The sequence below is a fragment of the Triplophysa rosa genome, linkage group LG16, assembly GCF_024868665.1.
Source record: "Triplophysa rosa linkage group LG16, Trosa_1v2, whole genome shotgun sequence".
Classification (NCBI taxonomy): domain Eukaryota; kingdom Metazoa; phylum Chordata; class Actinopteri; order Cypriniformes; family Nemacheilidae; genus Triplophysa; species Triplophysa rosa.
Window position 1 is genome coordinate 20,318,224 of NC_079905.1, and position 23,503 is coordinate 20,341,726.

At 37.6% G+C, this 23,503-nt stretch overlaps 2 protein-coding genes across 2 annotated transcripts; one reads left to right on the top strand and one right to left on the bottom strand.

Annotated features, from left to right (window-relative positions):
* Window positions 1-3,673: 3,673 nt before the first annotated feature.
* LOC130567507 (uncharacterized) lies at window positions 3,674-9,323 on the top strand. Its single transcript, XM_057355688.1, has 5 exons — window positions 3,674-3,832; window positions 7,068-7,276; window positions 7,634-8,634; window positions 8,793-8,862; window positions 9,316-9,323. Exons 2-5 carry the CDS (start codon window positions 7,072-7,074, stop codon window positions 9,321-9,323), a joined length of 1,284 nt encoding a protein of 427 aa, XP_057211671.1. The 5' UTR covers window positions 3,674-3,832; window positions 7,068-7,071.
* A 10,009-nt stretch (window positions 9,324-19,332) lies between these two features.
* tpbga (trophoblast glycoprotein a) lies at window positions 19,333-23,006 on the bottom strand. The gene is made up of 2 exons (XM_057355013.1): window positions 22,507-23,006; window positions 19,333-22,122 (listed from the first exon to the last, which is right to left on the bottom strand). Exons 1-2 carry the CDS (start codon window positions 22,770-22,772, stop codon window positions 21,273-21,275), a joined length of 1,116 nt encoding a protein of 371 aa, XP_057210996.1. The 5' UTR covers window positions 22,773-23,006; the 3' UTR covers window positions 19,333-21,272.
* Between the last annotated feature and the right edge of the window lie 497 nt (window positions 23,007-23,503).

Consider the following 23,503-nt stretch of genomic DNA (forward strand, 5'->3'; position numbering starts at 1 on the left):
AAATAATTACATTTGCATTTGTTTTTTGTAAATGTGTTTGAAGAATGTTCTTGCAAAATTGTTTTGATAAATAAATACAGATCTTAAAAGCATACATGATCTGTTAAAATATTATTACTCTGTTGTTAAAGGGACTCGAAACGACTCGAAACTCAAACTGTAGGACTTGGGACTTGACTTGAGACTTGTCGGTCTTGACTTGGGACTTGACTCGAGACTTGTCGGTCTTGACTTGGGACTTGACTCGGGACTTGTCTGTCTTGACTTGGGACTTGACTCGGGACTTGAGGGCAAAGACTTGAGACTTACTTGTGACTTGCAATACAATGACTTGGTCCCACCTCTGCTAGTTACACCCAACACTGCACGTCAACGTACAAAATGAAAATAAACACTCGACTCTACATATGGTTATCATATTTATATTATTTGTTTCACTTGTTCTTGTTTAGAAAATTAAGCATACACTCGCGTTCAGGAAATGTGCGCTCAGACGCAGCCGGCACGCACACACATGACTGTGCTGAACATTTAAGTTTGTTAAGGCGCTTTGTGTTTTCTGTCTGCCAATGAATAAGATCATCTCATGAAGTCCCGAAACAAAGTTATTAGTGACAGATTAGAGCAGTCGATGGAAAGAGGTGAGTGAGGCAGTCAAGGTGCAGTTTGAAGCACCAGGAGACTAATGCACATTTACATGATGTATTATTGTATGATCAACATATATATATATATATATATATATTTTTTGTAAATGTGTTTGAAGAATGTTCTTGCAAAATTTTTTTGATAATAAATACAGATCTTAAAAGCATACATGATCTGTTCAAATATTATTACTCTGTTGTTAAAGGGACTCGAAACGACTCGAAACTCAAACTGTAGGACTTGGGACTTGACTTGAGACTTGTCGGTCTTGACTTGGGACTTGACTCGGGACTTGTCTGTCTTGACTTGGGACTTGACTCGGGACTTGAGGGCAAAGACTTGAGACTTACTTGTGACTTGCAATACAATGACTTGGTCCCACCTCTGGTAATTTATAAATCACACGAGGTCCCCAGATAATACTAATCCTGTGCGAATAGTGTAACCTACCATTACGTCTCTAACCAAATTCACAGAAGGCTCCAATTAAGTGTGCTACGCAAACTGCTATCCAATCATAGCAGTGGGCGTTTACTTCCAAGTGTTCATGGCGGAATGCCCATTCAAACCGATCGTTTGTCAAGCCGGTCTCAAATCCCGGGTAGAAAATAGACTATTACTTATTGATTTTGATGTTTTTGAATGTAAAAAACATGCCAACGTCATAAGTAGACCTCATACAACAGTATAAAACAATAAACAAGCCCAGTTCATCACACATTTAAAGCCAGTTTAAGATTCTTCCACAGAGTCTATACAGGCAAAAATCATTCATTATAAATTGTCACAAATATATGAATATGAATATGACAAATGTGCAATGATAATAATGAAGAATCTCACCTGAAGTAGTTATATTGTTCTTGTGGATACATTTTAATTTGCATTGAATTCATTGCAAATTGCATTCCAAGCACTCTTTTTCTTTTGTTTTAGTAGTGTTTTTTCATACTCGCTAAAGTTCTTTTGAACGAATTGTTTTAGCCTCTGACATTGTTTTGTGTCTCTAAATGCACACCAATAACGTTTTCAATTCCATTTCAAGTTTTTATATGCACCATCAGACCAACGGCATGTGCTTATACTCAAACTAATCAGGTTTATCCCAGGTCATTTAGGCTTACTTAATTTACTCCAGGACTCTGTAGTCTCCGACTAACTAAACCTCTGTTAAGCCACGTTCATGAAAGGTATTTACTGTAAATGGCCTAGTTTAACTAGTACGCATTAAGGCTTACTCCTGGCTTAATGTAAGCCCTGTCTGTGAAACCGGGCCTTAGTGTCTCTATAAGTAAATTGAGGGAACGTCAAAATTATTTGCAAAATGGTGAATATATTTTGAGGACTTTCTAAAACATGGCTTGCATCAACCTCAGGCACAAACATGTGGTTCACAGTACCTTAAACAGGTATGAAGGCCATTACTGCAGCTTAGCCCACTCTCATACTTGCACTTGCGCATATACATAGCTCTGACAATTTTCCATTCCCACATTTGATAGATAGAGATCATTAGTGTCATTCTCCCAATGTCAGCAGGAAGGAGAAGCATCCGTCTGTCTCCAGCTTCTCCAAATGATGGGAAGATCTGTCACGCTGGCCTACTTTTCCTTGGCGTGTCATTTCATCCTATGTATTGTCCTTCATTATTCCCCCAACCATATTGCGGCCAGAATGTTGGAACTGAGTAATGTACTACTTGTGAACAACCACATGTTCACATAATTACTGCATGTGTTACACGGTGCATTAGGGGTCAGGTTATTATTGGGATGTATGAAGTTCTTAAAGGAATACCTTAAAATGAATGCCTGGTTTGAAAGCAGTGTGTATTCCCAGACACCATCACCCGTTTTAAATGCAAAAAGAATTACATGTTTTAAAATCCCGCCCCAAACTTATGCCAGTGGTTAAACCAAAGTTCATGATCAAGTATTGTTTTGATAGGACCACAGTGTGACTAGCATCAGAGAAAATCATCAGCCACACAAAAAAAAGGTGAAGAATGACCTAGTATGGAAACAATAAAAAGACCTAAAATGATTATTCTTATAATCAATGAGTGTCATTGATCAGAAAATGTAGACTCCATCATCTCTGTGGACTGCTGCATGTTTTGTTTCAGTAAGCATTCTGGAGGAATTTTCAAGAATACACATCAATAAATACACAGCCACACATGCCAAACTCCGTCGTCAGCAGAATATCCTCAGCAACCAGCAGCATTCAGGAGAGTGTCCCTTTGTGAGGTGTAGTGTGAATCTTTTCATCATTCCATACATGGATTCTTAGTACACCAGCTAAACATTGTGTTTTCCCATCTTCTTACAGGGAATCTTACACTGTGCACCACAGTCACTATATTCTTATTGACCTTTAAACAACATACTGTATATACTGAAATATACATTGAAGTATACTTTCAATTATTCTGATATAAAGTTGTTCCGGGAAAAGGATCAAAGGTGCACAACGACCTAACATTCTTTCTAAGGCAGCAGAAAATTCTTTACAACAAAATCAGAGCTAGCAGTTAGTTTCAGCCATATATACCTTGTACATAGGGAATCGAAAGTATGTTTCTCCAGAAATAAGGTGGAACAGTACATAAGACAAAACAAGACACACTTAACTACGTAATTTAAGTGATCATAAACAGACTTAAAATAGAAAGAGTTTGAATACGATGTAAACATGCAAATGTTCAAACAGCATTACAAAGTAACACTTAGGACAACAATAACAACACTCTTAAAAATTGCTGTTATTTTACGTCAAAATTTCAACAGTATAATCCTGTTATGTCTAAAAACAGGGCATTCATGTTTTTTCATGGAGGTTAGAATGACGTAAACAAACTTTAACATTATTTCGCCGTATTTATTTCACTAAGGATAAAAAACAGGTATGTACAGTATTTTTAGAAATCGAGAACTGCAGCGAGCACATGTGGATGGTTATCGTCCGAGTTAATAGGTGAGTGCCAGTTTGCTTTGCTCATTATAGACTAAATATAAGTTTGCAATTGCAAATAGTTTGTAAAACTAAATAATTTGTAAAAACATACTAATTGTGGATGCTGTGAATTGTAACTCTTTTATACGCTTGTTTCAGGGATTAACGTGCGCCGACGTCATTGTGAAGCGGAGTTGAATTTCTGATTAAGATATTTTCCGATTACAGGGTGAGTTTTGTCAAACTTTTTATCAAACAAGTGTCATGATATACTATATGCTCTTTTGCAAGGATAAGCCTTCGAGAACTGCTGCAACAAAAACACCTCGATGTATTTGTATCACGCTAATTATAGACAGCTTGTTTGCTAATATTATCTTGCTATCTTTTAATTAATTCCGCAACGTGCAACACATGTCAAAGCATTCATTTTGGTGTCGTTTTGCTTGCAAATGTGTCTACGTCTTTATAATTAGTACATAACTCTATTCCAAACGTTTTTTTGTTTTTTTTTACTAGTGTTGTGGTTGTTTTAAGTTGGCTGTGTTTTGGATTGCATTGATCTAAGTTGTTGATACGTTTGGTGATAGAATATGCTAAAGAATATTCATGTTCATAAGTATAACTTGCTATCCTTATGAATAATTTGTCTTTGAACTTTTAGTGTTGTTGGTTTGCGTTGTATTGTTATTTTGACCAATCCATAAGGTTAAGGGACATTTCATTTTCATGCAGATTTTCTTGTTAAGTCGAGTTGTTTTTATGCCTTTTAGGACTGTACAGTTTGACTTGTCAGCATGTTTCCATGTCAGTTATGTAGACATCTGTGTAGTAATCCAGTAGCCTATGTGAATCACATGAGGATTCACAGCAATAGCCCAAACTTACTTCTACTTTGCTGTATCCAGGACTGCAACAGGACATTTAAAAAAATAGCAGCTTTGAAATCACATCTTTATCGACATCACAAAGCGTGTGTGCTGGTGCCTAGATCACATGTGTGCCCCTCAGAACTTGCATGCCATGTTGACTTGTGCAGTGCTAAATGTGATACACTGACTCAGTTTTATTCCCATCTTAAAGTGCACATTAAAGAGGGACGAACAGTGACATGCCCCTTTAGGCAGTGTAATAAGTCATTTACTGTATTATCTTCATTTACCTGTCACCTATCCAGAAAACATAAACACTCAGCAGAGGTAAACCTAGCTGAATCTATCTATGCCAGAGCACTTGTGACTGAAGCTGAAACCTTTCAAAATATTGCTCCTGATATGGTAACAGAAGCGTATTCTGATGTAATTCGAAATAGCGAGCATTTGGAGGATACTCCAGAAGATATTCCTGAGGCATTATTTTTTAAGAATCTTGCTCTGTTATATCTGAAACTACAGTCAAAGTTACTGCTTCCAGCTTCAGTAATTCAAACTATCATTGAGGATATGCAGTCAGTTTATGATGTCAACCAGTCACATCTACTTTTCAAATTAAATGAGAAATTGGTTAAACTTGGTGTTTCAGAGGCTTCCATTAATGATGTCATTGACAGTCTAAGAGCAGATGATCTCTTACAAGCATGTAATAGCCACACACTAAAAACAGACCAGCGCAGGAAAACAGTGTTCAAGAACAGTTTTAATTATGTTGAACCTGTGCCGATTTGTCTTGGACATAATGTAGCTGGCAAGGAGTGTTTTCTACAGTATGTGCCTGTGAAACAGACAATTGAGGCACTTTTTCATTCCGAGTCTGTGTGGAAACAGTACAAGGAAATACACAGCCGTAACCAGTTGATTAATATTCTTGAAGATGTCTGGGATGGTGAAAACATCACAAAAAACTTGGCCCAGACAGAGAGGTCCTCTTTAGGCTTGATACTTTATCAAGACTCATTTGAAGTTGTTAATCCTCTGGGGTCAGGAAAGAAAAAACACAAAATACTAGCAATGTATCTCACACTTGCAGACCTGTTGCCACATAACCGTTCAAGTATTGACCAAATGCAACTTGTGTTGTTGTGTAGAGAACAAGATTTCAAGTATTTTGGTCAGGAATTGGTCCTAGGATGCTTAATAAAAGACCTTCAAGACCTTGAGACCAATGGCATAGTTCTACCTGATGGACAGGTATGTAAAGGAATTTTGCGAGCCATTGCAGGAGACAACCTGGGCTCACACAACATCGGAGGTTTTCTTGAAAATTTCAGTTGCAATAAGTACTTTTGTCGATACTGTGAAATTGACAAAGATGCGTTTCATGCAGATCCTCTGACCACAGCCAACACTCGGACCCCAGAGTCATACAACAAGCATATTCAGAACATCAAGGAACATTCGGTTCATAGTGGAGGTATCAAATGTGACTCCTTTTTCAACAGCTTGTCTTTGTTTCATGTATGTCAGCCTGGGTTGCCCCCTTGTCTTGGGCATGATTTGTTCGAAGGAGTTGTTGCCTTAGATCTTGCATTGTGCATTAACCATCTTGTCACTGTTGACAAACAGTTTACATACACTGAATTGAATAGAAGGATCGATCAGTTCAGATATTTAGGCAATGATGCAAATGACAAACCGTGTGAGGTGAAGCCAGGAAGTGACAGACTGAGTGGCCATGCTGTACAAAACTGGTGCCTGCTGAGACTGTTACCTGTGTTGATTGGAGAGAAGATTACATGTCCTGCTGACAATGAGATATGGCAACTGGTGTTACAGTTAAGAGAAATTGTGACATTGGTTTGTGCACCAGCCATTTCGACTGACCAGATAGGGTACTTGAGAGTCCTTATTTATGAATATTTGCATTTCAGAAAACAAGCCTTTCCCCATCATCTTCTTAAACCTAAGCATCATTACATGAGCCATTATCCGGAGCTCGTGATTCAGTTTGGGCCGCTTATCCGTCTGTGGACCTTGAGATTCGAAAGCAAACACACATACTTTAAACAATGCTCAAGAAAAATGCATAACTTTAAAAATGTGTGTTTAAGCCTTGCAGAGAGACATCAGCTTCTTCAAGCATACCTTAGTGCTGGCAATATCTTCCCACCAACAATTGTAGTAGAAAAAGCATCTGAGTTTTTTCCACATGACTACAATGATGGCATTAGAGAATCAGTTGAAAATTATGGCTTTGGACCTGAAAATACTTTGATTGCTCATGAAGCAACCGTGAAAGGAACCATATACAAAAAAAACATGTTTGTTGTTATTAGTAAGGATGAAGATGGGCTTGATGTTGGCAAAATTGTGATGATACTGAATTATAAAAACTCTGCAGTCTACTTTCTCACTGAAAAGTACAAGGCTTTATGTCTGCATGATATAGGTGTTCACTGCATCACGCCAATCAGGAACTGTTACTACTGCATTAACCAGGAGGACCTACTGGATTATTACCCTCTACCTCAGTATTCAATTTGTGAGATGGCACTAATTGTTCTTCACCACTCTTTTCCCTCTTTGTAGAGTAATGAACACTGTGCTTGAAGACCTGAGGGGCATCATCCTCAGAACTTTGCCAACAATATCCAAAGACACTCAACAGGCATTGATGGATAAGCTGCTAAACTCTGGACTGGAATCTACACAAGACCTTAAATATGTGACTCAAGAAGATATTACTGACCTACTGCCAGCCATTCAACTACGGAAGCTTCTGGAAGCATTTAAAAAAGGTAAGGTGAAGCTTACTGTTTTGAAATATAGAGTTAATCCTTAAACAGTAGTTCTGACTGGCCTGTTTTACAGGATACTGTATTTTATGCTAATTTATGCTGTCATATGGGATTTGGTTTTCCTGTACTTCCTGCATATTTACCTGTTAGTCTTTGTACTGCTGGATACTGATGGTTGTAAATAGTTGTAAATGTACTTTATATTTGATTTATGCTGTGAGCTGCAATTAAAAGAAAATTCTAAGCACTTGAAGTTTTATTTACAGGCCTTTCAAGTGAATATTTTTTATCGTTATAGTGTAAATCACATATTGTTCAATCACACATGCTGTTCAACATCTACTTTTCCTATTTCAGAGACAGAGGTGGTCACTTTGGACCTAGAAATACTTCCTTCCCCTATACCAGCAGTCAGCACACCTTTAGTTCTTCCTTGTTCCAGTCCATCAAGTGTACCCTCAGTCTCAAATCAAGGATCTAGCAGCTCTGAAGATTGTGGTCCATCCTTTCAAATAAAAAAAACATGGCCAGAGACTTTCCAAATTCCATGGACAACCATGCCTGTGGATGTTCGTTCAGCGATGGCTGATGGCAAGAGACCTTCACCGGCAGCACGGAGACAGATGGTCAGAGTTTTGGCAGACGAGATGAGGAAATATGAACTAAATCCCATGCGCTCACAGTGTGTCACTGTCTGCCAAAACATCATCCGCCAGTATCCTCAGAGTTTTGCTGATCTCCGTGACAATGGTCAGGTACTAGGAAATGGTTATACCTCACTGTTAATTCAACTTAAAAACAGAATTGAAAATCTGAACCGCACCACAAGCTTTCGCCAGCACCGTTCCTCTGGTGATGGACTAAAGAGAGGGCCTACTGATACCTATGGCTGCACCAGATTCCAGCCTGACCTCCCACCAGAGGAGACAGATGAAACCGTGGAGCAGAAACGTCAGCGGCTGGATGAGATATATCATCGAGTAGGAGTTAATGGGGTTGAAAGAGTCGAGGTTAAGCAACTCATGGAAACAACCTTTTGCATACAGCGTCGGCAAATAAATGCATTACCAGCACCAGCCATCACAGATTTAAGAGGGCAGTGGCCATACCTTTTCACTCAGAAAGGGCTTTATGCTCATTTTGAGCTTCTTACAGATATCAACATTTTACGTGCGCTTGAGCTGTCCATGGAGGAGTGTGGAAGAATCATTGCAGAGTTCTTCAGCAACAAACCCAGCAACGCTGACGTCAGGGCAGTCCTTTCACTGCGCTCAGACCTCGAGCTGTTCTTCTTCGTCATTCAACTTCTGATGGCTCATTTTTCAGAGACCCAGGAAGGGCTGATCCTTTTTGCCAATGTAAGTTACTTCTTTGTTTATTTTCTATCATGTTGTGATTGTTCTGACAACCAAAATAAATCAAAATAGAAAATTATTATTGCAGTGTAAAATAGAAAATTATTATTGTTACTGTATTTCATCTTTCTTATCTTTTCATTATTGTGACCGTGTCATAGGCATCTTCCACTGCAGCTGATGTCGAAAGGACACTTGCACTACCTGCAACTCCCCGACTATTACTCCTTGGTATGTATTGTCTGTTTTCTTTTTATGATTACATAATATGTGTACTTCTTTTCAACACTAAGAGCCAGCTCAAAATAAAATAGTTATCTTGTTATAATTTACCTACACTGATATTGTTGCAAGCCTGTATAACTTTATATCTTTGGAACTCAAATGAATATATTTTAAATATTTTCTCATTCTTATCCATCTATTGAAATTTGAAATTCATTTGATCAAAAAACTTTGATGCTTTAAAAAAGAACATTAAATCTTTGCAAATGTAATCCATTTGAGTTTAATGTTGCCATTTATTCACATACAAAGAATCACCAAGGCACATACATAGAGCAAATACGCTTAAACATGCTTAACATGTGAAAACCAATGAGATATATTTCTGTCTGTCCGGCTAGCATGTTTGAAGGTCCATTTACCATTGACTTGAAAATTAATAGTTTTATGGCTTTGAAGGTGACTAATTGATGAGTACATTTTCATTTGGAAAAAAATGACATTGAGTTAAATAAAATATACAGATTACAGCAACAATTTCACAATACACAGTATATAGCTACATACTGTATATGGACTTCAGAGTCTGGGAATAGAAAATAAAATTATGTAAATGCTGAATTGTTTTTATGTGTTAGGTGAAAAACCAGGAATCTGCATTCAACAATGGATGATCAGTTTTGAGGGGCAAATAATTTGTGCGGGCATCCAGCCAAGTTTTCTTTCCGGGTTTGCTGCTGTTTTTGCTATTTTCTACACTTTCAATGTGGAGTACCAAGCTGAAGCGGCATGCACGCTGGAATTCATCCAGAGGTTAGATGCTTAATTCAGTTCAATGAAACATTTTAACATACCACTTTCTCTAAACCATGTTTATAAAACAGAGTCTATTTGCAAAAACAGTTAACTCTGTTTTTTATGTAAAAAAAGAATGTTTTTTATTGTGTCATGTTTTATTGTGTTAGTTTGCTGTATTTTTTGTTATTATCAATCAAAACAACCCAACTGCAGTTGATATTACTTGGAATGCACAATAAAAACATGATTTTGATCAATCAGAGTTATCTGTTTTGGGATTTACATGTGACAAACTCCTAAAAAGATGTTAAAATGCAACATTATCTACACCTAATATAATAGGGCAGTGTTGCTATTTTAAGAATTGACTTCTTTATTTACATAATCTGAGTGAGTATCCTTATTTACCCATACTAAAGCTGAATGTTCACATTTTTTATAGGCGGTTCATTGGGATTAATCCCGAAAAAGGCACCAAGGGTGGACGAGTCGTCTCGAAGCGGACAGGAAAGGTCCCCCAGAAAAAGAAAACAGTCAACACCCGTGTTGCCAGTTTACTGAAGAAACTGATGGACTTTGAGTGGGACTTTATATAAGTGAACCCTATCCTTTACACAACACACATTCCATACACAACAAACACAAACATGATGTGCATTAGTTGCACAATTTTTTCAGGTGTTCAGTTTTGAATACCATAAATTGTAAACCTTTAATTCTTAGTCACTTTAAGTCAGTTGTTTAGTTTTTTTTACATGTTCTACTAATTTGGAGAATATTTTGTGGTTCTTTGTGTTCACTTATGTTCAGGTGTTGATGAAAGGTGCCACAAATTCAGTATTTTATAAAGATACATTTATTTGACCATTCACTTAATTTTCCACAGCCCCTAATTTTGAGAATATTTTGTTATTTGTATTTGCTGGTTACAATAACTGCACTTTAAATATTTAATTTTATTTAAATGGCTGCATTTTTTTGTTACTTTTGCTTTAAATGTGTTTCAAGCTTTTAAGAAGTTATTAAATAATAAAGAAGATGCATGTTTTGAAATGACGATGCATTATTTGTGTTAAACCTTTAATGTTTTAATGGACACATTTATACACTGTACAAAACAGCAAGACTGCTAAAGGGATTATAGATAATATCAAAAGTAAAAATAAATAATTTCTAGCCTTTTAAGAACCACTTGAGAATAAACATTAAGCAACTGTTAATGCTTTTGACAGTATTTTACTGTTAATGTAGAAAATAACAGCTTTATGCCGTTTTTAAAAAAACGGTAACCATCTGTTAATTTCAGCAACAGCAAGAGACCGTTAATTAACAGTACCTTGCTGGCAACTGTGCTGCCAGTTACTTACTGTTTTTTTATGGTGAAATTTTTAACAGTGAAGGCACAGTGGTGGATGATGTTATCACTGATAAAGGACGAACAGTTTATTACAAGCTTAACCATCATGAAATCTAATTTACTAAAACTCCAACCTGGGCGGTTTCCCAGACAGGGATTAGTTTAAACCAGGACTAGGCCTTAGTTAAATTAGGATATTTAAGTTGTTTTTAAAAACATACTTTACAAAAAAAAAATACTGTGTGCATCTTGAGACAAAACAATCGCACTGATATATTTTAAGACATGTCAGTGTAAATTGTTTTCGATCAAAACACTTACATGTAAGTTAGTCAGGGACTAGCTTAAACCCTGTCCGAGAAACCACCAGTAGTTACAAACGGCTTAAATGATTTATGGAATAACTGCTGTGTGTGCCTATCAATGCATGTGTAAATTACATCGACCCCAACAAAGACATCACTTTTTAAAGGGATAGTTCACCAAAGAATGAAAAATTCTGTCAAGTAGCCTATTACTCACCCTGAAGTTGTTCCACAACCGTAAGACCTTCATTCATCTTGGGAACACAAATTTAGATGTGTTCATGACACATGCGTGTTGAGTTGATGCAGGAGCCGACGTTCTATGTGCTCTCGTGGACGCACGTTGAAGACACAGAAGAGAGAAAATTGTTGAATATTCTATTTTAAACAACTAGAATTTTAGTTTTCTCGTCGGTTCATAAAATGAAGGTTGAACCACACTGTAGTCATGGACTTTTTTAACGATGTCTTTACTAAGTTTAAGTTTCATTGCTGGGGGGTCAGAAAGCTCTCAGACTTAATCAAAACTATCTTAATGTGTGTTTCAAAGATGATCGAAGGTCTTAACATTTTTGATGAACTATCCCTTTAAAGCAACACTTTGTAGTTTTTCGACCTTAAAATAATGTCTCTGAAATTATTTCATTGGTAGAACAACTCTTAAACAGACGAATTCTACTGCCGCTGCTACCTGAGCAGCCTCATAGCAGCTACGACCACATTATGTAAGTTCTGTGTTCGGGTTGGTACACACTGCTCATCCCTTGCCTGTGGAAGAGTGCAATATTTTTTCCAAACAACGTTTCTGCATTCGCCGGTTCCATCAGCTTGCTTAAACAAATTCACGTGTATTGCGGTGCCCATGGAGAAGCTATACAGCGACATTATTTACAACACTGGTAAAAGACAATTTCTCTTACCAACCACATGGTGAGCAAATGTTCTAAAGTGCTGCTTTAATGTCACCGTGCAATTAAAAATGATAATACTATAATTTTCTAACACAGCATTACAGTGATTATTATAAATAATGTATCCATGTGCATCATTATTTTTGTAAAACTCATTTGCAGTTGTAATCTTTAATCAAAAACACAAAGCTCCACTCCCCCTCTAAACAACAACTCTTCTCTTTGTGACGCAATGCCTGAAAAAGAGGAAAGACTATACTGACTGTCCAATGGGTACCGGTGGTGTATCAGGCCAATTTACAACGATCCAATCAATTTGGGGAGGGCGACATGAAGTCCCGCCCTACTAGAAGCCGTTTCACTCGGATGTATGTCATGATACGGAAAAGAAGACAATCACAGCTTCCATTTCATGGTGACTTTAAACAATGAAAGCTCACTTCATTGCATTTCATTTCCATGTAATGTTTTAATGGACACATTTATACACTGTACAAAACAGCAAGACTGCTAAAGGGATTATAGATAATATCAAAAGTAAAAATAAATAATTTCTAGCCTTTTAAGAACCACTTGAGAATAAACATTAAGCAACTGTTAATGCTTTTGACAGTATTTTACTGTTAATGTAGAAAATAACAGCTTTATGCCGTTTTTAAAAAAACGGTAACCATCTGTTAATTTCAGCAACAGCAAGAGACCGTTAATTAACAGTACCTTGCTGGCAACTGTGCTGCCAGTTACTTACTGTTTTTTTATGGTGAAATTTTTAACAGTGAAGGCACAGTGGTGGATGATGTTATCACTGATAAAGGACGAACAGTTTATTACAAGCTTAACCATCATGAAATCTAATTTACTAAAACTCCAACCTGGGCGGTTTCCCAGACAGGGATTAGTTTAAACCAGGACTAGGCCTTAGTTAAATTAGGATATTTAAGTTGTTTTTAAAAACATACTTTACAAAAAAAAAATACTGTGTGCATCTTGAGACAAAACAATCGCACTGATATATTTTAAGACATGTCAGTGTAAATTGTTTTCGATCAAAACACTTACATGTAAGTTAGTCAGGGACTAGCTTAAACCCTGTCCGAGAAACCACCAGTAGTTACAAACGGCTTAAATGATTTATGGAATAACTGCTGTGTGTGCCTATCAATGCATGTGTAAATTACATCGACCCCAACAAAGACATCACTTTTTAAAGGGATAGTTCACCAAAGAATGAAAAATTCTGTCAAGTAGCCTATTACTCACCCTGAAGTTGTTCCACAACCGTAAGACCTTCATTCATCTTGGGAACACAAATTTAGATGTGTTCATGACACATGCGTGTTGAGTTGATGCAGGAGCCGACGTTCTATGTGCTCTCGTGGACGCACGTTGAAGACACAGAAGAGAGAAAATTGTTGAATATTCTATTTTAAACAACTAGAATTTTAGTTTTCTCGTCGGTTCATAAAATGAAGGTTGAACCACACTGTAGTCATGGACTTTTTTAACGATGTCTTTACTAAGTTTAAGTTTCATTGCTGGGGGGTCAGAAAGCTCTCAGACTTAATCAAAACTATCTTAATGTGTGTTTCAAAGATGATCGAAGGTCTTAACATTTTTGATGAACTATCCCTTTAAAGCAACACTTTGTAGTTTTTCGACCTTAAAATAATGTCTCTGAAATTATTTCATTGGTAGAACAACTCTTAAACAGACGAATTCTACTGCCGCTGCTACCTGAGCAGCCTCATAGCAGCTACGACCACATTATGTAAGTTCTGTGTTCGGGTTGGTACACACTGCTCATCCCTTGCCTGTGGAAGAGTGCAATATTTTTTCCAAACAACGTTTCTGCATTCGCCGGTTCCATCAGCTTGCTTAAACAAATTCACGTGTATTGCGGTGCCCATGGAGAAGCTATACAGCGACATTATTTACAACACTGGTAAAAGACAATTTCTCTTACCAACCACATGGTGAGCAAATGTTCTAAAGTGCTGCTTTAATGTCACCGTGCAATTAAAAATGATAATACTATAATTTTCTAACACAGCATTACAGTGATTATTATAAATAATGTATCCATGTGCATCATTATTTTTGTAAAACTCATTTGCAGTTGTAATCTTTAATCAAAAACACAAAGCTCCACTCCCCCTCTAAACAACAACTCTTCTCTTTGTGACGCAATGCCTGAAAAAGAGGAAAGACTATACTGACTGTCCAATGGGTACCGGTGGTGTATCAGGCCAATTTACAACGATCCAATCAATTTGGGGAGGGCGACATGAAGTCCCGCCCTACTAGAAGCCGTTTCACTCGGATGTATGTCATGATACGGAAAAGAAGACAATCACAGCTTCCATTTCATGGTGACTTTAAACAATGAAAGCTCACTTCATTGCATTTCATTTCCATGTGCACTACTCAAAATATGCCCAGTGCCAAAACATTCCTTGCATATTTGTACACCACTCAGAAGTGTGCATTGCTAAGCAGAACACTAGACAAAAGCATTATTTAATGTTACATTAAGTGTGTTTGTTGGTGAGCAATTCATTGATCTTAGTTAATCTGTCATTCATCTCATTGACATGATGGTGTACTTACATCAGATGCTGCTATGAGTCAGAAGTGGGCCAGATGGTCTCTTTCCTGGAATTATCTGCCCTTTGACTTCTAGGACGTTCTCCACATCTTAGCCAATCCTGTGGAGCCATCCTGGCTTCACACTTAGAACCCCCTCCTGCTCAGGCATCTGGCCATCTTGAATAATGTAGCCCACGTACAGTAAAAACAATACCTTGTGTCATAGGCTTAATGCTCGGTGGTAAGAAAAGGTCTGGTTACCAGGAGAAAGAAACGCGTATATCTCTCTAGGATCTTTCGATAAAACCATCTCACATGTGTTATCTCTTTGACTTATCTCTCTTTGGCCTTATTAGTTATACTGGACCTCTGTCTTTAGGTCATGCGTGCATTTATTAAAGCAGATGTTGGCAGGAATCATCTTTCTGTATTAGCAGTAAAAGCAGCTGTTGCATGTGCAACATGTACATTTGAGGCCAAAAGTAATGTTAAACTTGGAAAATGTATATACTTTTCTTTCAAATGTAAAGATGTATTAAAAATGTATGTTGCTTTGCATAGTTGTGCTTGGAGTGTAAACTGAAGCTCAGCATTGAGATAAACATGTAGAACAAAAAATATATTATAATAGATATATTTTTTGTTCTACATGTTTATCTCAACGCTGAGCTTCAGTTATGTGAAAGATCAGAATGATATGCTGGACGGCCCTTCATACTTTATCATGTAAAATAGATTTCTCACTGTAGAGTCACATCAAAGGCTTATAGTTAAGTCATAGGGTTAATAATGGACAAGCACCTTGCTCCAGTACAGAGCTTTTCTACCCCTAATTCCCTACCAAAGGTTGCTCACTTTTCACACATCACAATTTTCTGAATGAAAGTGATTGGGCAAGGATTTACATATAGAAATTTCACATTTGAGTTGTCAAAAGATACAAAGCTGTTATACTGTAGACAAATAAAAATGCTTTACTTACATATGTCCATGTGCTTTGTCACAACCCAAACAATGGCATTGTTCTCTCCGAGAACATGACAAGAACTACAAACTTGAAGTTGTTCCAAACCCTAATGGTTGGACACACCAACAGACAGCGAGGCAACACAAGAAACAAAACCCACATAACAGCACCCACAGCTGGGTAAAGGGGTAGGGGAAACCCAGAGGAATGATATAATTTCTATCTGTAGTACATTAAAGTTACACACTATGAATACATTCATAGATAAAAAGCTTTGCTGGGTCTTTTGTTGTTTGGGTTGTCAGTGGCATTGTTGTACTGTTGGTGGTGAGGTCAGAGAGTTCTACATGCATTTGTTTTTAATTTAGAACCCACTTTTTCATTTTGCCCATTTATTTGCATGAGAGGCCATGAAAAAGTCAGGGTTTGTGAAAGTTTCTCAAACTTATGGTTGGAAGCAATAGTTGTGATTTACTGATTTTTAGCATAGCACATTATGAAACTTGTAAAAAACATAAACAAGTCATATTTCAAAAATCTAAAGAAATAAAGGATCTTTTCATGATCATTAAGATTTTTGGATTTTTTACATTATTTTCATGACACCTCTATTCAGCTACTGTCAATGTCGTAATGCAAAAACAGTCCCATTCTCATTATTGTGGTCACATTTTTAAAGGTATTTGCACATCTTTGTAGTTATGACACTTGCAAAATTGTCTAAACACGATACATGATAATATCATAATCCAAGAGAAGTCTTAATGGTTCTGAACAAGTTTTCTTAAGCGTGATTTGTTGGCCAAGAAGAGAAAAATGATAATAATCCCAATTAAAGATGAATTTGACTGATAGCATACTTGTTCATTCTTAAAAAAATAAATTGATATTGGAATAATATTGTGAATTATTTTGGCCACAATAACTTTACTATGTTTACATCTGAATATGCCAAACCTAATCAAAGAGAACAAAACTTAAGAAAATTATATTTGTTTTTATCACATTTTCAAATAATTGTGAGGGTGTTCTGGGTGGTCAGGAGAGCCCACGTTTATGCCTTTATGACATTCTGGCCCCAAAATGCCTTCTTTCTTCATCAGTTTTATCATTCACCAAACAAAAAAATATAAGTAACATCAGTCAGATTCAAGCTATACATTTACATTTACATTCATGCATTTGGCAGACGCTTTTATCCAAAGCGACTTACATTGCATTATACTATACATTTATATTTATGCATTATACTATAAGAAAACAATTCATCTGCACAAGGTTTAGTACTTTGAGTAAAGGATTCAAACAAACCTTTAACTGTTATCGATTCAACAAAAAGCCCAATGGAGGTTTACTAAAATATAATGAAAGGGTAATGAAATTTGAGGCAGGATTAGGGTTGGGAATCGAAAATCAATTCCAATTTGGAATCAGAATCGAAAGGCGAGGAATCGGATCGGAATCGAAAGGAATAGGAATCGGATACTTGAGATTAAAATTTGAATTCCTCTCATCAATTCCTGTGTGCATATTTTCAGAAAAGTACATGCGTTGCATGATCTGCTGATATCTCAATAAAAGCCCTTATGGAAATTATCGATATTTTTTACTATAGTAAGCATAGTTTAGCTATAGAATTTGCATTAAAGCACAGGAATCACAAATTAACCATAGTTGCATTATAGTAACTGCAGTTTAAACATGATGTAGTTCAACTATGATAATACAAATTGTAATAAATCAGAAAAAGTGTGTTTCTATGTGTAAATATACACAAAACGGTGCTCATAAATATATAAATATATTTTGCAAACAAGTCAATAAGCAGGCTAAATGACCATACAGGTTGATATCTAAATGTTTTACTTCAACTGCGGAATCGAAACTGAGAATCGATAAGAATCGAAATCGATAAGCAGAATCAGAATTGAAATCGGAATCGATAAAATTGAAACGATTCCCAACCCTAGGCAGGATTGAGGTTAAAAGAGAAAGCCAGTTAGATAAACGTCCTTCCAGAAACTTAGCTGCCAATTGCTGTTGTCATGTTGATGACTGTTGTGGGTTTGTCTTAAACGTATTCAGTCCCCCAGAGATGTGAGGTTCATTTCTGAAAGCATATATTCTGAAAGCTATTCAATGCTCCATAATGCTTCCCAAATGTTTTTACACCAGAAAACATTAGAACTCTGCAAAATAAAATGACTAATCACAAAAGGGCAGCATTTGTCAGTACCATTCCTTAAGCACTTTGGGTTTAATAGGAAAAGCACACTGCAGGGCCATCAAGAAAAATAATACTATGAAAGAGAACAAACAAGTAACAAAACAAGTATAAAATGGGTCTCTTAAAAAGCAAGCGGTCATTTGAACTTGAATGTCTTTGTTCTAGTTAAACGGACAGTGGTGCTTGAAAGTTTGTCTTTCCTGTAGGCTTGCTGTGAGGCAGAGAAGGGATTACATTAATCATCAGTACTGTTCTCTGGCACAGTGGTGTCCGGCACAATGATGCTAGGTACATATCATTTTTTTGTACGTCTTGAGCCCTGAGGACGACCATAAATTCGTAACTAATTGGGTACATTTGTTTTTTGTTTTTAACAAGCCCATCATGCTCCATTGCACAGGGAGCTGTTGAAAACAATAGGTACTTACCCGTCGGTTTCTCTGTTCTGTATGATTTCTTTCCGTCCACTTACCAGGATATCATTTTTTACAACTTAATAAAAGATGTGTTGTTTTTATGTAGTTTTGCCCGGTTTCACAGACAAGTCTTAAGGCTAGTCACTGAATAAAATTAATGCTTGAGCTGTCTTAATGGGGTCATATGACACGACTAAAACGACTATTATCGTTTGTTTTAGATGTAATGCAATGTGTATACACGATTTAAGGTTCAAAAACGCTGTATTTTCCACATATTGTGCATGTTTTTATCTCCTCTTTGCCCCGCCTCTCTGAAACGCGCAGATTTTTTTCAAAGCTCATCGCTCTGAAAAGAGAGGTGTGCTAATATTGGCCAGTTAACCAGTGCATAGTGATTGGTCGAATATTGCAAGCGTGTGATGGAAATGTAACGCCTCTTACCATATTTGTAACATCAGGTTCCAAAGCAATTGTACTAACAGGTACGCCCACCTTACTTGCGTATGCATTTGGGCGGTCTTAGTCAAATCATACCACCAACTGATGTAGATTTGTGGGGGTGTGGTTACACGGGGCGTTTCAGGCAGGTCTGGGTGAGCATTCGCTTTTAGATAGAATGCATCTTTTGTTCCGACACTTTAATTTGTGCAATTTCACGTGTCTAATACATGCGTGGGCAACTTCTAACACACCAAAGACACAGAAAAACTCGTATTCGCGCCATATGACCCCTTTAACTGAAAATAACTCGCCCTAAAACATCTTAAAATATGTCAGTGCCATGACCCATATATTTGTTTACCTATGACATACTAATATCAACCATGAAAATACTTAATGTGCTCAATGCACTCACAACTTAACCATACAGAATAAACTTCAGCCTCGTTTTCTTTGTTAGTTTTTTTTATTTGGTGGCACAGCATGTCAATCCAAAGCATAAAATCAAAAAAGCAGACCATCAAAGTATTTCTCACCTATTGCCTTTTGAATATGAGGAATCGGACATGCTATCATTATGCGTGTTATTGTAGAGAAGTAGGCATATTCGGACACGTGGATGAAGTTTGGATGCCGCAGCTGCTGGTTCACGCTTTCTCTTTTATGTACAGTGAGATATTGAATGGGGCCATTTAACGAATGTTAAAATGCAGACAGTTAGTACATAATTTTGCCAAACTAAAATGATGTTAACACCCACAATGTTTACAACTTGTGTTGAACTCACTCCAGCTGTTTCACCATTACGCAACAAACATTTTTGACAGAGCTTAACTTCTATTTAACCTGAAAACTCAAATAATTTATAGTGCAAAGTAAAAAAATGTCCATAAGCTGTACCATTAACATGGGACTAAACTCTAAATTCAAAATAAGAAATTGCTGAAAGAAACCACACAGATTTTCCTCTCAAGCAACATACAACATTTCAATTTCAAATTTACAAAATCTTTATTTATTAGCATGCAAGAAGAATTCTGACCTGAAGAAAATTGATGATTTTGACATTGAAAATTGATGCATGACAGATCCTTAGAAGTATGTTGTTTTCCACTGGATACCTGATAAATTAAGAAGTAAACATTTTGCTTTTGGCATTTTATTTACAAGCTTCCCATGCCTCCTTCGTGGTAAAGGTTAATCTGACTTGAAATAAATTATACTAGTGTTATAGTGCTATAAAACACAAAAAATGTCCTCTTGTAACAAATATCTATCAAGCAATTAAGCAGGCACAAATATGTTTTTATTATTACAAGCAAAGTTATTTTTTTTACTATGGCAAATTGTACATTTTGCCAAACCTCTGCAGTATAAAACCATGGTCTTGAGCACCAGACACAAGCAAAGTCGACAACACAAAGACTTTTCAGTCTCATACATTTGAAAGCAGTACTCAAAAAGAGCAAACAGAGTCGCCTTCTGCACAACGGCCCCAGTTTCATCTGTATCTTATCACTGTAAAGTCCCTTAAACAGAAAAAGCTGGGGAACATATGAGGAACTGAGCCAGGCCGAGTCTTCAAAGAGCGAGCAGTCTCTCTGCAGTCTTTAAGAAGGAGGGGTCTCACTCTGTGGCCCTCCTGAGGGCTGGTTCTCATAAAAATCCTGACAATAAAAATGAAAGGAATAAAAACAAAGCAAACCGTCTCTCCTGAATGAAAAAGTGCCAGATATTTCAGCAAACTGAGGCTCTTTCTTTTCAAAAGACCCTCCTTCTAGAGCTTAGAGGTTATCCTCATGCTGGAATGCTTTTGGAGAGAAAATCCGGCACATTCTTCTCAGACTCCCTGTGGATAGAAGGACAGAGAGGACCATAGAAGGCTGCTAAGTCTGTCCAACTCTAGAACTTCATATGCTTCCATAAAGACAGGGCTGCACAAGCATGCAATACAACAGTTCCCAGAACTTCACAAACACCATAGGATAAATGTACATCGAAGTTTCCCCTCTGTGAAGCTGGTCAGCCCCCTAAATCCTATAAACAAGGCACTTAAGTTGAACCAGAAAGGTTGTGGGCCACATTCCAGGACAATAGAGAGTGGTGGGGGTTTTGTTGGTGGTATGCAGGCTTACTTTATGGCTTCTCCATTTATTGGACTAATCCTCAAGCATCCAATAATAATTGAGAAGCAAACGCCTCCCGGGGACAATTCTGAATTTGAGGGGGAGGTGTGCTTGTTATAAAGGCCTAAACAAGACTTAACAGGCAGGACATGCTTTGCACGAAAATGCGACAAAGTATATATGGGACTATTAAAATACGTCTACATGCACATGTACATATTCCACATATAAATGCAATAGGAAACAAGTTTGTGTCATGAGCTTGGTTTGGGAAGAGCTTCACACATCAGCTGTTGTGGAGATCTGTGAGAGTCTGGGATCAGAGTCAATCTCATATCGGTAATGATACCCTTCCCAAACCTCTCGGCAGGCATCGCGCATGTCGTAGATCCGTTTCTTAATACCTTTGCGGTTCAGGTAGAGCACAAAAAGAAACATGAGACCAACAAATCCCAGTACGATACCCAGGAACACATAAGAAGTTTGCAGTGCCAGATTGTCGGTCTCTCCAACCCTGTGACAACCCAACTCCAGCTCGCCCACCATCAGCAGCGATGTGTTCAGCAGTTCAATGGGGAAAACACAAGCAAGGCGCTCAACATCCACTACATGTGCACGTGAGGTGTTCAGCCATGCAGCAAATGGCTCGATATCGCAAATGCAAGTAAATGGGTTCTCTGCCAAGTGAAGCCTTACCATACGCAAGTGTTCCAGCTCTTTAAGAGCCTCGTCGCGCAAGGTTCTGAGGGCATTATGCGTTAGATCGAGTTCCTGCAGATGATCCAACCCTGTGAAAGTCCCATTATGGATAACCACTATAGAGTTGTTTGCGAGCTGAAGACGTTGCAAGCTGACAAGTTGGGAAAAGATGCCAGGGGGCAAGTAGACAAGGCTATTACTGGACAGGTCCAGCACTTGCAGATCACCCAAGCTGCTCCAGCAAAGGGAGGTGGCTAAATCTATGACAGAAGAGTGGTTGTAGAGAGCCCGACTGAGGTTGAGCTCCCTCAGCATGCTGCCCTGGACAGTGAATGCCTCAGGATGGATGAGGGCCAGCTGGTTGTTGCTTAGGTCCACCGATCTGAGGCTTCGCATGCTAGAAAATGTGTGAGATTTTACCTCTGAGATCCTGAAAACAAACGTGAAACAAATGAAAAAATCATTGGTGATATAGAATGTCTCTTTTATTTCATTTCAAAATAAAATACATGATGCATGCATCTTACATTTACATTACATTTAGTCATTTAGCAGACGCTTTTATCTAAAGCACTTACAAATGAGGTAAACAATCTATCTATAGCTTCCAAAAACCAGAAAGACTGAGAGACCCCTCACAATATTTGAAAAAGTTTTGATCTTCATTCACTATGTTCTAATTTTTTCATAACAATACTTCTACTAAACATATTTGCGTAAACTATTCTAATTGTTTGCAAGCACACAAATTAATCTGAGGTGTTTTTATATAGATGGGAATACTATAACATGAAGTCAAAGCAAATGGCATTACCTGTTATTAGACAGCGACAAATTTGTCACATTATCCAGTCCCTGGAAGGACTCCGGCCCAATATAACTGATGTGGTTACCGGTTATAAAGAGGTTTCTCGTGTATCCCGGGATGCCAGTCGGTATGTCCCGCAGATCTTTGGAAACACATTTGACCGTCAGCGCGGCTTCTGAACACTCGCACCCGGACGGACACGGCGATGTCCCCGCGAAACGCACGGCGCTCAGCAGCCCAAAGACAACCATATAGAGTCTAGAGCGAAACATGGTTAAAAACTCTGAAATGTATCGCGTAAATCTCACGGAACAACGCTACTTTTAATTCATCTCCCTTATTCAGCTGCTGTAAGAGTTGGGGGTTTCTGTATCTCCAAAGTGTCTTTCCAATAACCCAGCGCGTTCTCCAGCACTGTCCCTGTGCGCCTGACTTTGCATCACAGAAACTCCATGTGTGAAAGGCAGACACTTTATTTCAATGAGAAAAGGAGGTTCTCGGCGTTGGGCGTTTGATCCACTCCTCAAACAATGAAACAGAAACACTCCAGCTCTTAACAATTGGTTGGGAGGAGCTACGACTAACACCTCTCCCCTCCTCTCTAGATCACTATAGACTTCACACTTATGGGCTGATCTCGGGATAATACAGATCTTCAGCTCATCGCGATGATTAATAGGCTCAATTAAAAGTGATTAAAGACCATCAGGATTAAGACCGAATCATATCGTTTCAGAAATTTCAATTTAGTTGACTTTTATTTAAACACTAATGTTTTCATGGGATTATGCGGTTTCTTTCACTCTTATAAAACAAACTTTCATGTTTAAGAATGTTTTGCTATATGTTTAATTTGTATATGTCTGTTTAATCTTTTATATAAGAATAGTGATAATTATGACTTTGTAGTGCGTTGCTGCTCTATTGAAGAGTGGCAAACACTATTTGTAGGTCAAAGTTTGAAACATTTTTCATATATCCCACGGCTTTTGAACTCGGCGGG

Excerpts from the sequence above, each read along its gene's own strand:
- tpbga (XM_057355013.1), bottom strand. The coding sequence starts at position 22,772 with ATGTTTCGCTCTAGACTCTATATGGTTGTCTTTGGGCTGCTGAGCGCC. Across the intron at positions 22,123-22,506 it reads TTGTCGCTGTCTAATAACAG|GATCTCAGAGGTAAAATCTC; the intron begins GTAATGCCATTT and ends GTTTGTTTTCAG.
- LOC130567507 (XM_057355688.1), top strand. The coding sequence starts at position 7,072 with ATGAACACTGTGCTTGAAGACCTGAGGGGCATCATCCTCAGAACTTTG. Across the intron at positions 7,277-7,633 it reads TCTGGAAGCATTTAAAAAAG|AGACAGAGGTGGTCACTTTG; the intron begins GTAAGGTGAAGC and ends TTCCTATTTCAG. Across the intron at positions 8,635-8,792 it reads GGCTGATCCTTTTTGCCAAT|GCATCTTCCACTGCAGCTGA; the intron begins GTAAGTTACTTC and ends ACCGTGTCATAG.